The sequence below is a fragment of the Garra rufa genome, chromosome 8, assembly GCF_049309525.1.
Source record: "Garra rufa chromosome 8, GarRuf1.0, whole genome shotgun sequence".
NCBI classification, from domain to species: domain Eukaryota; kingdom Metazoa; phylum Chordata; class Actinopteri; order Cypriniformes; family Cyprinidae; genus Garra; species Garra rufa.
This window is the reverse complement of record NC_133368.1, coordinates 31,682,522-31,697,164: the sequence shown is the minus strand read 5'-3', so window position 1 is coordinate 31,697,164 and position 14,643 is coordinate 31,682,522. Positions and strand designations below refer to the sequence as shown.

General features: G+C 35.5%; 1 protein-coding gene across 1 annotated transcript; it reads right to left on the bottom strand.

Annotated features, from left to right (window-relative positions):
* Nucleotides 1-538: 538 nt before the first annotated feature.
* slc40a1 (solute carrier family 40 member 1) lies at nucleotides 539-9,501 on the bottom strand. The gene is made up of 8 exons (XM_073845857.1): nucleotides 9,188-9,501; nucleotides 9,004-9,071; nucleotides 7,413-7,572; nucleotides 7,150-7,265; nucleotides 6,324-6,450; nucleotides 4,865-5,113; nucleotides 3,204-3,824; nucleotides 539-2,995 (listed from the first exon to the last, which is right to left on the bottom strand). Exons 1-8 carry the CDS (start codon nucleotides 9,219-9,221, stop codon nucleotides 2,682-2,684), a joined length of 1,689 nt encoding a protein of 562 aa, XP_073701958.1. The 5' UTR covers nucleotides 9,222-9,501; the 3' UTR covers nucleotides 539-2,681.
* Between the last annotated feature and the right edge of the window lie 5,142 nt (nucleotides 9,502-14,643).

Sequence of the window (14,643 nt, the reverse complement as noted above, 5' to 3'; positions counted from 1 at the left end):
AAATTGCTAGGGACGCAAGTTATTTCACGTGCGCATTTCTTTTTGATACACTAAGAGAACATCTAATCTCATCAGTTTCTGGATTTTTAGATCAAGCAAAGCCAAACCTCATTTGAGCTTTGCTCCCATTTCTGCTGCGGGTTTTAACTGTGTATTTGAATGCATGCTGCTCTCTTTTTTTTTTTTGAGTAATATGCATAGAAGATATTTCTCAGTTTTGGTTGTAAAAACACAAATTTGACTCGACAGATTGTCCTGATTTGCCACCCACCCAGAAGGACAAGCGTTGTGTTGTTCACTGGCATGCAATCAGGTTGTTCTTTGTCTTTGCTTCTCATGCAAGCCAAAATGAACTTGGCTTTTAGTCTGTGAATTAACAGAAACAGCCTGAAAGGGCCTTTTAGAGAAAATTAGCAGCAAACCCTTCCGAGGAATGTGACCCTGTACTATTGCCGCTGGATTTGTTCCAGCTCCTGCCGGTTAACAGTCGACCTCTTGAAATCACCCCTTTTCTTATTTCAATCACTCAAACATTGCGTTTGGATAACAATCTGTTTATTTCAATTGAAGTAAGTAAGATGCAGTACAAGACTTGAGATGTATATTCCTCCCGCAGTGGAGTGTGAACCGATATGCTCTGATAAAAAGTAATTGTTCAGTAAAATTGTTCTTACATTACATTCAGTTGGGTTTTACGTACAATTTATTGCAAGTGTTCTTAATTTTGTAATTATGTCAAGGACAAGATCTGTGTGGTGTACATAGGAGGACAAAACTGAATTCAAATAAAACAAGTCAACACACAAATATAAAAACATTTTACAGGTGTAAATAAGGCTTCACATTCACAGAAAGACAGACAGTACGCACTAAAGCAATTAAGAGTTTCAGAACTGACACAAAGTTCGTCAGGGCCTCATGATATAATGTAAAAAATGCTTATTTAATCAGTCTTGGCACCTGGGTTTGAGACCAGCTGCACTTCAAACCAGCCGTCCACACACTGGACTCAATAATCCCTTCTCTGTTCTGTGCATATGGTGGATTCCCGCTGGTGTCCAACATCAATATTACACAACTATTACAAAATACTTCATATACATGTCGAGTCAGCTGAGGTTGTCGAAAGGATGTTAGTACCTGGCTTTTCTGGCTCACGGGCAGGTCTGTAATGTTTACTTTGTGTTGTGGAACATCTAAATTAGCCTAAGATTTGAATGAAGGAAAAACTGAGGTGTGGCGTCACTTACAGGGCAGGAAAATCATGAGGGTGTTTGAGTTATTAGCTATTACCATTCAAAAGTATTTGAATCGTAAGATTTTTAATGGTCTCTTTTATTCACCAAGCCTTCATTTATTTGATCCAAAGTACAGCAAAAACAGTAGAATTTTGAAAAAAAAAATCTATTTCAAATTAGAATGATTTCTAAAGGATCATGTGACTGGAGTAATGATGTTAAAAAATTCAGCTTTGAAATCACAGGAATAAATTACATCTTAAAATACATTAAAATAGAAAGCAGTTATTTTAAATAGTAAAAATATTTCAAAATTGTACTGTTTTTGCTGGAATTTGGATCAAATAAATGCAGGCATGGTGAGCAGAAGAGATTTCTTTAAAAAACATTAAAAAACTTACTGATCAAAAACTTTTGACTGGTAGTGTAGCTAAAAACTAAAACTAATCAAAATGATAGTAACTGATAGTTTTTTTTTTTTTTTTAAATCCAAGGTTGACTGCTTCTATTTTGTGCAAATATCTTAATACCTGAAGTGTCTTGTTGCGCTTATTTTGTAATGGACAGTGTAATCATGTAAAGTGCTTGCGTAACAATCTTTGCAGAAACAAGAATTATGTGCGAAAATCATGTTCAAATCAAACAGGACAAAAATCTAGTGCTAAAACTTCAGTTGCATTGGGGCGAGTGTATCGGGGCCTAAATCTATTTGGAATGTTTACTGGCTGCTATTCCCTCACTTCCAAATAAGTGATATAAAAAATCCACTTTGGTTGTGTACACACCATATATGTCTGCATAGCTTTCCGGAAGAGTTATTATAACAGTGTAGCACCACCAAAGCTAAGATACAGAATACTGACTACATGTATATAAATATATATGCATACCTGAATGAATAACTAGCACACTCCGAATAACTATTAAAGAGACCTTAACCATGGCTTGCAAAAAGCACTCCAGCACAAGCATTACAAAACTACACTATCTTAAGTAGAGCGCATTGCAAAACGTATATAACTAGTTTGAAGGTTAACTACGACCATAAAGTCGAAAAACCAATAAAATACATAAAGTAGAATAAATATGCCCATTTTTGCTTTGGAGCTTTTACAGCTTTTACATAAGTAATTAAAGCATGTTTAACCCATAAGAACCATATGTTTGGATGTTTCCACCAATGGTTAGTTCTCAAGAAATTTAACAGCACCTTGAACAAAACATAATGCATTCTTTTTTGATATACATATTTCTATTCTAAGTTACGCTCCATCTTGCCTTGCCTATGTTGTTTTAGCTAATGGCAAAGACTCAATGCACAAGCACTACAAGCAGCAAAAGCATGCATGTTGGTTAAACAAATGGAATGGGCTTCTGGCGAGGTTCTCGAGGAACACTTTATGCGGTACTCTATTAGAAATTGGCCTGCGGTCTCTTTAGGAGTTATACGGAGTTGGGAAGTGAGGGAATATTGGGATCTGGCTTCTGCTCGGGTGAGCAGAACAGGAAGAGTCGACCCCGGAGGCTTTTATAGGCAAACCTGAAATACATCATATGTCCCATAGCAACGAAGGAAACCGAGATGATCACGAGAAGGCCGAAGGCCTCTTGATTTGGTGCAAGGATGACCATTATGAAGTGTAGGAGATCGAGAAGATAGTTCATGGAGTTTTGGACGCCATTGATGATTCCTCTCTCAGATTCAATCACATTCTCTTGGATCAGTTGGGTCACGGTCAAATCAAAGGACCAAAGACCTAAAAGCAATTTAGGAAAATCAATTAAAACTCATCCTGTCACATAAAAGAGCATCAGCACACTTATCACAAACATGACCGGTTGTTCTTGATCTCAAAGGTTGGCTTTATAACTTTCAGGTGATACGGATATCATACTTTTCCCTTTAAAGATATTGCAAAATTAGGACTAATTCTATTGCTTCCTGTTGGTTGCTCATTTACTCACCGACTCTAGCAGCAATAACACCGGCGAAAAGAAGACTGACAGACATGTAGGACTCTATTTGTGGGGCTTCCTCAAAAACAGTAGTGTTGGTCTGAATCTGTGGTTCAATTGTAGGAACGAGAGTAGGACTCTCACGCAGCGAGCCGCTGTCTCCAAACAGATGTTTTAAGACGTCTTCAAAAGGTGAGACGCTGAGATCAAAAGGGCTGCCAGGAGCGAAGACAGATGCCACGCAGAGCATGAGGCAGGACAGTTGGGTGACTCCAGCGATGAAGCCGGTTCTGATCAGGCCGCACTTCTTTCTGATCCAGGTGAAGGCCACCGTTCCACAGATTCCCGAAATAGCTGAAGCTCCCATGAGGAGACTGAGCACAGAGCCATTCAGGCCTTGAGTGTACGCGTAGCCTGTGGTGATGCAGTCGAAACCCAGAACGGTCATGTAGAGGAAAGCCAAAGACATGCCAGCAAAGAAGATGGACTGGTTGTAGTAGGCCACCCAGCCATCCTTAAAGGTGCGGATGGGTTCTGTCATTTGGTAGCAGCAACTGGTGTTTTTCTTTACCTCGGCCGTTTCATTCATCAGTTGGGAGCCTTCAACTGGATTTTCATTATTTCCAGTCTCTGCAACAGTGAATTGGAAAACCAAATGTAAAATGACTGAGTCATATACTGTATATATAAATGGATATGTCACTTTGTTTTTAGCAAATGATTAGTGAAAAGGTGCCTCATATGTAAAAACTTCAAAGTCCATCTGAGATTTTTCTTTAAAATTATCTTTTTTATCAGGCTCCAATGAAAATATCATTGGACTTTTTTGAAAATAAGGCTTTCACTAACTAATAAACTTTTCTTTGCCATTAATGTGAAATTACTAAACCTAAACAGGAGAAAAATATCTGACTTAAAGTTTTTTTTTCATTTGAAGTCTTCATACACACACACACATACAGTTGAAAGCAGAATCTGCAAAACGTTAATTATTTTACCAAAATATGCAACTGCTACAGAAGGTTCAAATGCTTACTGATGCTTCAGAAGGAAACATGATTCATTAAAAGACTTTAAAGATCAGGGTAAATTTCATTTATTTTGTCTTCTGGGAAACATGTAAGTATCTTCTGTAGTTTCTGAAGGGCAGTACTAAATGAAAAAAATATGAAATTTAGGCAAAATAAGAAAAATGTACACATCTTCATTCTATTCAAAAGTTTTCACCCCCGGCTCTTAATGCATTGTGTTTCCTTCTGAAGCATCAGTGAGCGTTTGAACCTTCTGTAATAGTTGCATATGAGTCCCTCGGTTGTCCTCAGTTTGAAAAGATGGATCTCAAAATCATACAGTAATTGTTGGAAAGGGTTCAAATACACAAAAATGCTAAAAAAAAACATAATTTGTAGGACCTGAAGGATTTTTCAGTGGGTGGTTTAACGGTTCAGGACAAACAAGGGACTAATGTTAGTAATATGGTTAGATGGTTGAGCTTGAAAAGTGCAATGAATGCTACAGTTTGAGTAACTTATTGATTAAATGGATTATTTACTTCCTGGGTGTCACAATTTTGAGAAATGTAAATTTGGGAGAAAATCAATCGGTAACAATCGGCAGGTGAAAATCTGTGTTTTAAGGCAGACCAGCAGAGTTTGTGTGGAATTACAAACCTTTTTGTACGTTGAGATGTTTCAGTTCTTGGTCATCAGATTCCTTCTGTCCTGCCTTGAAGGCAAGCGCTGGAGTCTTCTGGTAAACTTTCCAAAGCAGGAAGTACTCCAAGCACATGGAGAACAGGTTCCAGCCCGAGATAAATCCACAGCCGATGAAATGGGAACCGAATGCCATGATCTGGCCCACAAGCATTGGAGCCAGAATGTTGGTTAACTGGTCGATTATTCTTACCGTTGCATTCATATCTAACAAAAGAGAAAACAGAAATATTGTGAAATTATTATAATTTTAAATCATTTCTACTTTAATATATTTTCAAATGGAATGTATTCAAGGTGATGCAAAGCTGAATTCTCAGCATCATTACTCCAGTCTTCAGTGTCACATGATTCTTCAGAAATCATTCTAATATGCTGGTTTGGTGCTCAGGAAACATTTCTTATCATTAACATTGTTGACAACAGCTGTGCTGCTTATATTTGATATTTTATATTCATGCTGAATAAAAATATAAATATCTTTAAAAAAAAACTACTGGAGGTTACTGAGTTCTCTAGGTACATTGATGGGTTTAAAATGAGAGTCATAAGGACTGACAGCTGATCTAAGCACTCTATAAAGATAAGATGATTGATGGAGTTGTAATGTATTTTTATGACATTTTTCCGTAACTAAGTGAAGATAGTTTTATAGACAATACAGTGATCGAGGAAAGTATTTGGACAATTAAACCACATTCAGTTACATAACAAAAAAAATATAGAAATACAAAACTACAGTTGAAGTCAAACATTTACATACACCTTTCAGAGTCTGCAAAATGTTAATTATTTTACCAAAATAAGACGGATCATACAAAATGCATATTATTTTTATTTAGCACTGACCTGAATAAGATATTTCACATAAAATGTGTTTACATATAGTCAACAAGAAAAAAATAATAGTTGAATTTTTATGAAAATTACCCTGTTCAAAAGTTTACATACACTTGATTCTTAATACTGTGTTGTTAGCGCAATTTTTTTTTTTTTTTTTTTGTTATTTAGTGATAGTTGTTCATGAGTCCCTTGTTTGTCCATAACAGTTAAACTGCCCGCTGTTCTTCAGAAAAGTCCTTCAGGTCCCACAAATTTTTTAGTTTTTAAAAGCATTTTATGTGAAATATCTCATTCAGGTCAGTACTAAATACAAAATAACATGCATTTTGTATGATCCCTCTTATTTTGGTAAAATGATTACCATTTTGCAGATTCTGCAAGGTGCATGCAAACTTTTGGATCACTCTGCTAGAAGCTGACTTTATAAATCTACTTAAAATTAGACAAGTTGGTTAAAATGTATTTTATACTTTATTTACTTGGATGAAATTCAGATATTTTAAGTTTTGTCCAAATACTTTTTGGAGCCACTGTAATTGAAGGTTGAAGAAGGTGAAACATTCCCCATCCTGACCTGCCAGTTTGCTCCGATCATCTCCAGCCACAACCACAACCCAGTCCCTCTGGATGGTGATAGACATAGCTGTGCTGGCCAGGTTAGCGATGTTAGCAATAGTGATGACCATAATGTAGCATGTAGTCTGCAATGACAAAGAACATGTCACTTTGTCTAAAATAGCAGCAAATATTATTTGTTATTAGTCCACTGGCATAAAAAGCTTGACTTTTCAGGAACAACCCAGAACAAAAACTGGTTCATTGAACAAGCCCCATTTTGTCTGCCGTATGGGTTTCCGACCTCAGTGACACAGAGACAAACAGCAGGTTAAGTTAGAGCTTTCCAGCCCTTTAACAATCTCAAAAGACTAATATTGAGCAAGCAACATGCTTTCTGCTCACATGACAACTTTGGATTCTGCTGACAGCAGCACGTCACCGTTTTGTTATCAAGGTGTCATGTTTCAGTTCCATGAACTTAAGTTGAGTCCATGCAGAATAAAGAAGCAAGCTGTATGTTTTAGATGACATTACCTCCTGTGTAGGTTAGAAATGACTGAAATAGCTGAATATCTTGTTGTAAGGATATTATCAACCACTGCCAACTATGAGGAAAACCGTTTTAAACATTTAAACGTTTTAAACAGCGAGGCAAATTCAACCATTTGCATAAAAATGGAGCAAAGAAGCTTCTGCTCTTGGAAACAAAGACTTTCTATATTAGTACATAAATCTAGAGCAGTTCTGTGTGCTTTTGCAAAACTATTTACACATTCAGCAAATACTGATGAACACTCCCAGAGTTTTACTGGGAAGCAAACACGTCTTTTTTAAATACTCACCAGCAACCATCCATTGTACATGGTAGAAAGCTGTCCTTTAAATTGGAAAACAGCCATCAGAAGGATACCACAAAGAATGACAGCACTATTCTGGACAACCAAAGACGTCTGCGCCACTGAAATTAAGAAAGAAATCCAGACTAATAAGTAAAAATGTTGTATTAATTGCCATAATCAAATTAGAATTGATGCATGCTCTCAGTAATGTGTCAGGTTGCACGATAAATCTGCATTCTCTGTGGTTGGAGCTTTGCCATGTTTACCTTTCAGTCTAGGGTTTTTGTCCACCCAGTCACCAATAATAGCACCCAGTAAGAGGACTGACCCCGCAACCACCAGTCCATACACGGCTGTCAGGAGTAAACTATTGCCGTACAGCTCCACCAAAAACACAGCCACAGCAAAATTCCACATTCGATCCCCCTGTAACGACACAATGATCATCAGTCAAAATCACTTTGTGATTGAAATAGCACTGTAGTTCAAGGAGGTTCATGCTGCTATGGATCTGGAGTAAAATTATATAAGACAACATATTAATAAAAATACATAATTCACATAATATTATGTGTATAAAGTAATGTATATATGTCACCCTGGACCACAAAACCAATCGTAAGTAGCATGGGTATATTTGTAGCAATAGGCAACAATACATTTTATGGGTCAAAATGATTGATTTTTTTTTTTTTTTAAGTAAAAATCATGTTTCATAAAGGTATTTTGTCAATTTTCTACCATAAATACATCAAAAAGTGATATGCATTTCTAAGAACTTAATTTAAACAACTTTAAAAGCAATTTTCTCAATATTTAGATTTTTTTGCACCTTCAGATTCCAGATTTTCAAATAGTTGTATCTCAGCTAAATATCGTCCTATCCTAACAAAGGAAAATATCCATACATCAATGGAAAGCTTATTTATTCAGCTTTCAGATGATGTATAAATCTAAAATTAAAACACATAGACCCTTATGACTGCTTTTGTAGTCCATGGTCACATACTCACACACGTATGTGTCAAAACATTTATCATATATGTGACCCTGGACCACAAAACCAGTCTTAAGTCGCTGGGGTATATTTGTAGCAATAGCCAAAAATACATTGTATGGGTCAAAATTATTGATTTTTCTTTTATGCCAAAAATCATTAGGAAATTAAGTAAAGATCATGTTCCATGAATATTTTTTGTGAAATTCCTTCTATAAATATATCAAAATGTAATTTTTGATTAGTAATATGCATTGTTAAGAACTTAATTTGGAGAACTTTACAGGTGATTTTCTCAGTATTTTGATTTTTTTGCACCCTCAGATTCCAGATTTTCAAATAGATGTATCTTGGTCAAATATTGTCCTATCCTAACAAACCATATATCAATGGAAAGCTTATTTATTGAGCTTCCATATGATGTATACATCTCAGTTTTGTAAAATTTAACCTTATGACTGGTTTTGTGGTCCAGGGTCACATATATGTTTTGGAGTAAAAATAATAACTTTTCTGATCTTAACACTGTTTTTTTGCTTTACAGTGTTTTACAATTTTATACAAAATGTCAAATTTCTCTTATTTTAAGACAAAAAATTAGGAAATTCTGGAAAATGTAAACACTTCAGTGCTCTTAAAAAAATATGAAAAAAATGTAAAGGGACACAATAAAAGGATTAAACGTAATCTTAAATTGAATCTGACTCCTTTTCTCTCTCTGTGTATGCAAAAACATAAAATTAAATTTAACTACAATATGTAATACATGCAAATAAAATAGGTGCAAATAATCAGCGTTGTTGTGACTGACCCATTAAGAAGAACCAGCTGTCAAACACAGATCCTAAAGAGACTCTTACCCATGTTGACAGGGCATGTCCGAGGTAAATGAGGAATTTCGCAGACTTGAAGAATTCGCGAACTCTTTCTGGAGAGACAGAAATTCAAGTGCAAGGTTATTTATTATTTTGTTCAAGCCGAAGGCGCACTTCTTCGCAGTATATCACAGCACCCTACTGGCAAACAAATACGAAATGCACTTACCACAGCAAGGTTTTTTAGATGCAGCGCTGTCCATTGTGCGTTAAAATCGATTGTATTTGTTCGGTTTAATTTGTCAGTATTTTAAATCCTTTGTATGGTTCGGGTTGAACGTGAAAAGTAAATCCTCGATGCAAATAATTCCTACGCGCGAACGAATATTTCCCTTCTCTCCTCTCCAAACTTAGCTATCACTGTAGCTGAAGTTGGAGAGAAATAACCTCTTTTAGAACTACTAAATGTGTAAAAACATATAATTCCCGAAAGGGCCAGACCCGCGCTCGCGGCTGCAGCCGAGCACCGTGTTTACAACACAGCCCTTCGGACAGACTGCTAATATACTGCGAGAATAGACTCCGCCCTTTCAACGAAGACAGAACCAGGGTTTCCGTGACACAGCAACATATTTAATAACACGAGCTTGTCAGATCAAAGTCACGATTCCACTAGATGAATCTGCAAAATACGGGTACAATAAAACATAAATACACCTAAAATATACATGTTCTTATATGGGAGACGGAGCTAGTTGACGCGAATGCTTGTTTCTACATAAATCCAAACCTACGCTTTCAAATTGTTTTTTTGTGAATTATATCATCTAAAGTAACGTAATGCTATCATGTTTGACATTTGCAATAGCTGTTGATTAAGTGAACAAAGTGAAATCACAATAGCATACATTATGAAAAGTGTCAACAAGGTATTGGGGCATGTTGTCACAAAATGTAAACATGTCATGAGTAATAAAGGTGTAATAAAGGTATAATTTTTTTTTTCTTTTTGCAGCCAAGTGTTGGGGTGTGACAACTAGCCCCAGTCTTATCAGCAGGTAATCTCTTTGTCACACTTTTGATATGTGTTCTGTTGGACTTGAGGGCCTAAAACATACATCTCTGTCAAAGGGTAATTTTACAACACATGCCTAGATAAACAATTAGAGTTTGCATATAATAATTAGTATATAGATGAGTTGAGGCGTTTACATACACTTTGAAAAATCTGCAAAATGTTAATTATTTTACCGAAATAAGAGGGATCATATAAATGCATGTTATTTTTTATTTAGTAATGACCTGAATATGATATATCACATAAAATATTTTTCTCACTGAATTTATAAAAATAAATATCCCTGTTCAAAAGTTGCCCACTGTTCTTCAGAAAAATCCTTCAGGTCCCACAAATTCTTTGGTGTTTCCGCAATATTGTGTATTTGAACCCTTTCCAACAATGACTATGATTTTGAGATCCATCTTTTCACACTGAAGACCACTGAGGGACTCATATGCAACTATTTGAACAGAAGTTCAAATGCTCACTGATGCATTAGAAGGAAACACAATGCATTAAGAAGGGGGGAGAAAACTTTTGGAATTTAACTTATTTTGTCTTCTGGGAAACATGTAAGTATGTTCTCTAGCTTCTGAAGGACAATATTAAATGAAAAAACTTTTTTAGCAAAATAAGAAAAATGTAAACATCTTCATTCTGTTCAAAAGTTTACACCCCTGACTCTTAATGCATAGTTTTTCCTTCTAGAGCACCAGTGAGCGTTTAAACCTTCTGTAATAGTTGCATATCACAATCAGTTCTTGAACAGTTTTCTTTCTTGCTTTGCTCAGTTGCCCTTTGGATCAATGACAGCTATTTCCCAACAGCTTGGCAGTGAATTGCTCTTCAATAGTATGCCGACTTATTTAGGTCAGTGCTCAGTGTCAGTGTTAACACACAGCAGTTTGAGCACAGGGACAAATATAATGTGAAACATTACAAAACACCCAAAATCTACAGTTATTACAAAGCTATGTGTGTCCAGAAATACGGTTTTGCCTTCTGCTTTTTTTAGTGTAAATGAAAGTTGCTTTATTGCACATTCACACTCACTTCTCCAACCAAATTATTTCCTAACCATGAGGCTCTAAACCATCAGGCTCTAAAAGATTTCAGTTTTTTATAATTGATAGTTTGAGTGAATGTTTTTTATTTAACATTGGCTATGCAGAACGTTTTCATATCTGTTCAGTCTTTAAATTTTTGACATGACAATGCATAAAAAGTGAAGTAATACTCTGCACGGCTTGGTTAACATGATGCAATGATATGCCACATTTAATCACAAAACAAACAGAGAGGATTGTGTCGTTACACCTCTATGTTAGTGGTTTTCATATTTATTTGCAGCAGTATTTGCATGGAATGACAAAGCAACATCTAATACTGGTTGCAGACTTGATTAAAAAGTCTGACGATTGGGACCCATCCCATTCACAGAAGGCTCAAAGCTGAGTCATGTTGCACACGCTACCATCCTCAGAAATTTGAGACATGCAACCAGGTTGCACAAGTCACACACTTAGTATTGTTTTCTATCAATCAGTTGATCTCATAACATGACAATGAACTTTACACCTTGCTTACTCATTTCCTTTACTTCATTAAATTTAACAATTAACTTAATGTTATCAAATTACACCGCAACAATGTTCAGGCTTTTAATGGTTTTCAAAGGGGAAGCACATATTGTCACGTGAAACGAAGGAGGTCTGGGTCCAAATGCAGGGGAAGGATTTTAATGAAACAAAACACAAAAAAAACAGAACAAACAAAAGGCCAACACGGCACAGACACGACTAGAACCAAAAGAAAGTAAACATAACCGAAAACACGATCAGGAGACCCAGGAGCCAGAGACACACATACGAAGACAATGCAGACACGATGATGGGTGGGAAATGAGAATTTCTTATAGTCTGAGTAATAGTGAACAGGTGTGAGATGATGAGCTGCTAATGACACGACAGGAGTGAACAATCAGGGAAGTGCAGTGCAAGGAAAGGGAACAGCGACCTCAGGTGGCTGAGGGAAGCCCCACAGCCCAGATCATGACACATATTTGTGGTCTGTATGTTAAATTCAGCAAATTCAATTCATTTTGGTTTTCTCTGACCTGACAAGTCAATAGAAGAACTTTTCCAACATATTTAGAAATCCTTGATATTGACAGTTTTTTGTCTGATAAGGATCTAAACTTTACACAGGTGTCTCTAATCAATACAGGAATATGCAGAGTTCGCTTAGTGCCATGACCGAGACTGAAATCCAAACAAACTAGTGTGTTTGTGATATTAGAGTTGGACACACAAGTAAACACTGTCCATGTGATTTAACACTTAAGCCTTTCATGGGTGACCACACATTTCAACAAAACTGTACAGCACAGGGGCTAATGCACAATCAACAGGACCACAAACACAAACACTGTAATTCAGTAAATGCAGGTTTTGCAGGTCATGAATGAGGTTAGAAGTTTACGAAACAGGAGAGTGGGATCTAACTGGTATTAAAAATAGGAATGATTACAAAAGCCAATGGGTTCTATGTTTAGGACAACAGATTAAAGTGACTTTCAGGTGCTTGCTTTTAATATCTGAATGTGTGACTCAAATCTTAAAATATAGCCTTCCTGTCAGACGGTTTTTGATCAGACATTAGGATTTTTTTGTTTGTTTGTTTTCTGGACCTAACAATATACAGTAAATATTTCCAAAGAATGAAGATGATTGATAAAAGAAGCTTGATTTAATAAAAAATATATAAATAAATAATTAAATCAGACATAGTGGCCTGTAGAAGGGTCTTTTTGAGACCAAATGTCCCTGTTTTTGGTGTCTTGTCCCTGGAAATGTCCGTTTTATAGCACAAAACCTATATTAACTACACAACATGGGTGAAACTACACCAAAACCCACACAATTTGTGTTAAAAAATAGCCTAAAATGCAAAATCATAAACCAAAATTCCTATTTTTTAAAACATTTTCAAAAAGTACAGGCTATATAAAGTATATTTATGTGATAACAATACAATTAGAAAATGTTAAATTTTGTTAAGCTTTATTTTACTGTTTTAATCTGTTATCCTTTGCAGTTGGAGGGGCTTTTTTGAGGGGCTGCTCTGGTAAAAATTTACATTGCAGGGGCTAAATATCACATTATTGGGGTCGCTTCAACCTGGAGACATGAGAAACCCATGGCAACAGTATTAAAGGAGCCCAATTGCATGGGGGAAAAAACTGGCAACATTGGTCAGTATGACCTGCAAACATTATAATATTAATTATAATAATAGTATATGCAACCCACAACATCAAAAACATACACAAATGTATTGTCCTTGTTTTTTGATTCATGTATAATAACAAGTGAGATTTCATTAATATTTGATCTCTCTGGTTGACCTTTTAGAAATCTGGTCACCTTAGTCTGTTTACTCATCAAAATACCTTTTACTTTTTTGGCAGGTAATGAAAATTAGTTGAATTATTAATCTTTATCAAAACTAAATCACTACCATTCAAAGTTTTTGGACAGTAAGATTTTTTTAATGTTTTTTAAATAAGTCTCTTCTGCTCACCAAGCCTGAATTTGTTTGATCCAAAATACAGAAAAAGCAGTGATATTGTGAAATATTTTGACTATTCAAAATAACTGCTTTCTATGTTAATATATTTTAAAATGTAATTTATTCCTGTGATACAAAGCTACATTTTCAGCATCATTACTCCAGTCTGCAGTGTCACATGATCCTTCAGAAAGCATTCTAATATGCTCCATTTGCATTTTTATTATTAGTTTTATCAATATTTAAAACAGTTGAGTAAATTGCGTTCATGATTCTTTAATAAATAGAAAGATCCAAAGATCAGCATTTATCTGAAATAAAAAGATTTTTTAACATTATACACTATACCATTCAAAAGCTTGGAGTCAGTATAATTTTTTAAATTACATTTTGAAAAATGTTCAAATAGAAAACACTTATTTTAAATAGTTAAAACATTTAAATATGTTACTGTTTTTGCTGTACTTTGGATTAAATAAATGCAGGTTTGGTAAGCAGAAGAGAGACTTCTTTAAAAATGAAAACATTAAAAATCTTACATTAAAAAACTTTTGACTGCTCGTGTATGTGCCTTTAAAAAGTGTTACAAAACCTTTTGTTATCACAAGCAATGACCTCATGGATCAGGATTCCCTGTTTAGTATTGTGGCTGTTGGGTGTTGCAGGAGAAAAAAGCAAAAGGCTCCATTGTAACTTAAATACTACTTGAATCTGATGGATTCAATGCATTTTTAGAGTAAGACAGTAAAAGCCGGTCAGCTTTGACTGAACCTATTACTCCTCAAGATTAAAATGCAAACAATGTGCTTTGACATGTTTTGAGCAAAAACTCCAGTTACAAGGCAACAAAAATATTTGGATGAAGAAGTGTCACGTACACCAAGAGTTATAGTATCATGTTAATCTTTTGAACCCCCCCCCCCCCCCCCCTCAAGTTCGGTAGGATATCAGATATCTGTATCAGTTGTTTTGGTAAAAAAAACTCACTGTCCTAAAATATTGTAAAATCTGTTCTGATGCATAAGCTATATATTGACCTGTATGGTCAGTACATG

Bases quoted from the DNA above. Each gene is read 5' to 3' on its own strand.
- slc40a1 (XM_073845857.1), bottom strand. From the start codon at position 9,221: ATGGACAGCGCTGCATCTAAAAAACCTTGCTGTG. The intron at 9,072-9,187 runs GTAAGTGCATTT...CTGTCTCTCCAG, and splicing joins ATCTAAAAAACCTTGCTGTG to AAAGAGTTCGCGAATTCTTC. The intron at 3,825-4,864 runs GTTTGTAATTCC...TCACTGTTGCAG, and splicing joins ACATCTCAACGTACAAAAAG to AGACTGGAAATAATGAAAAT.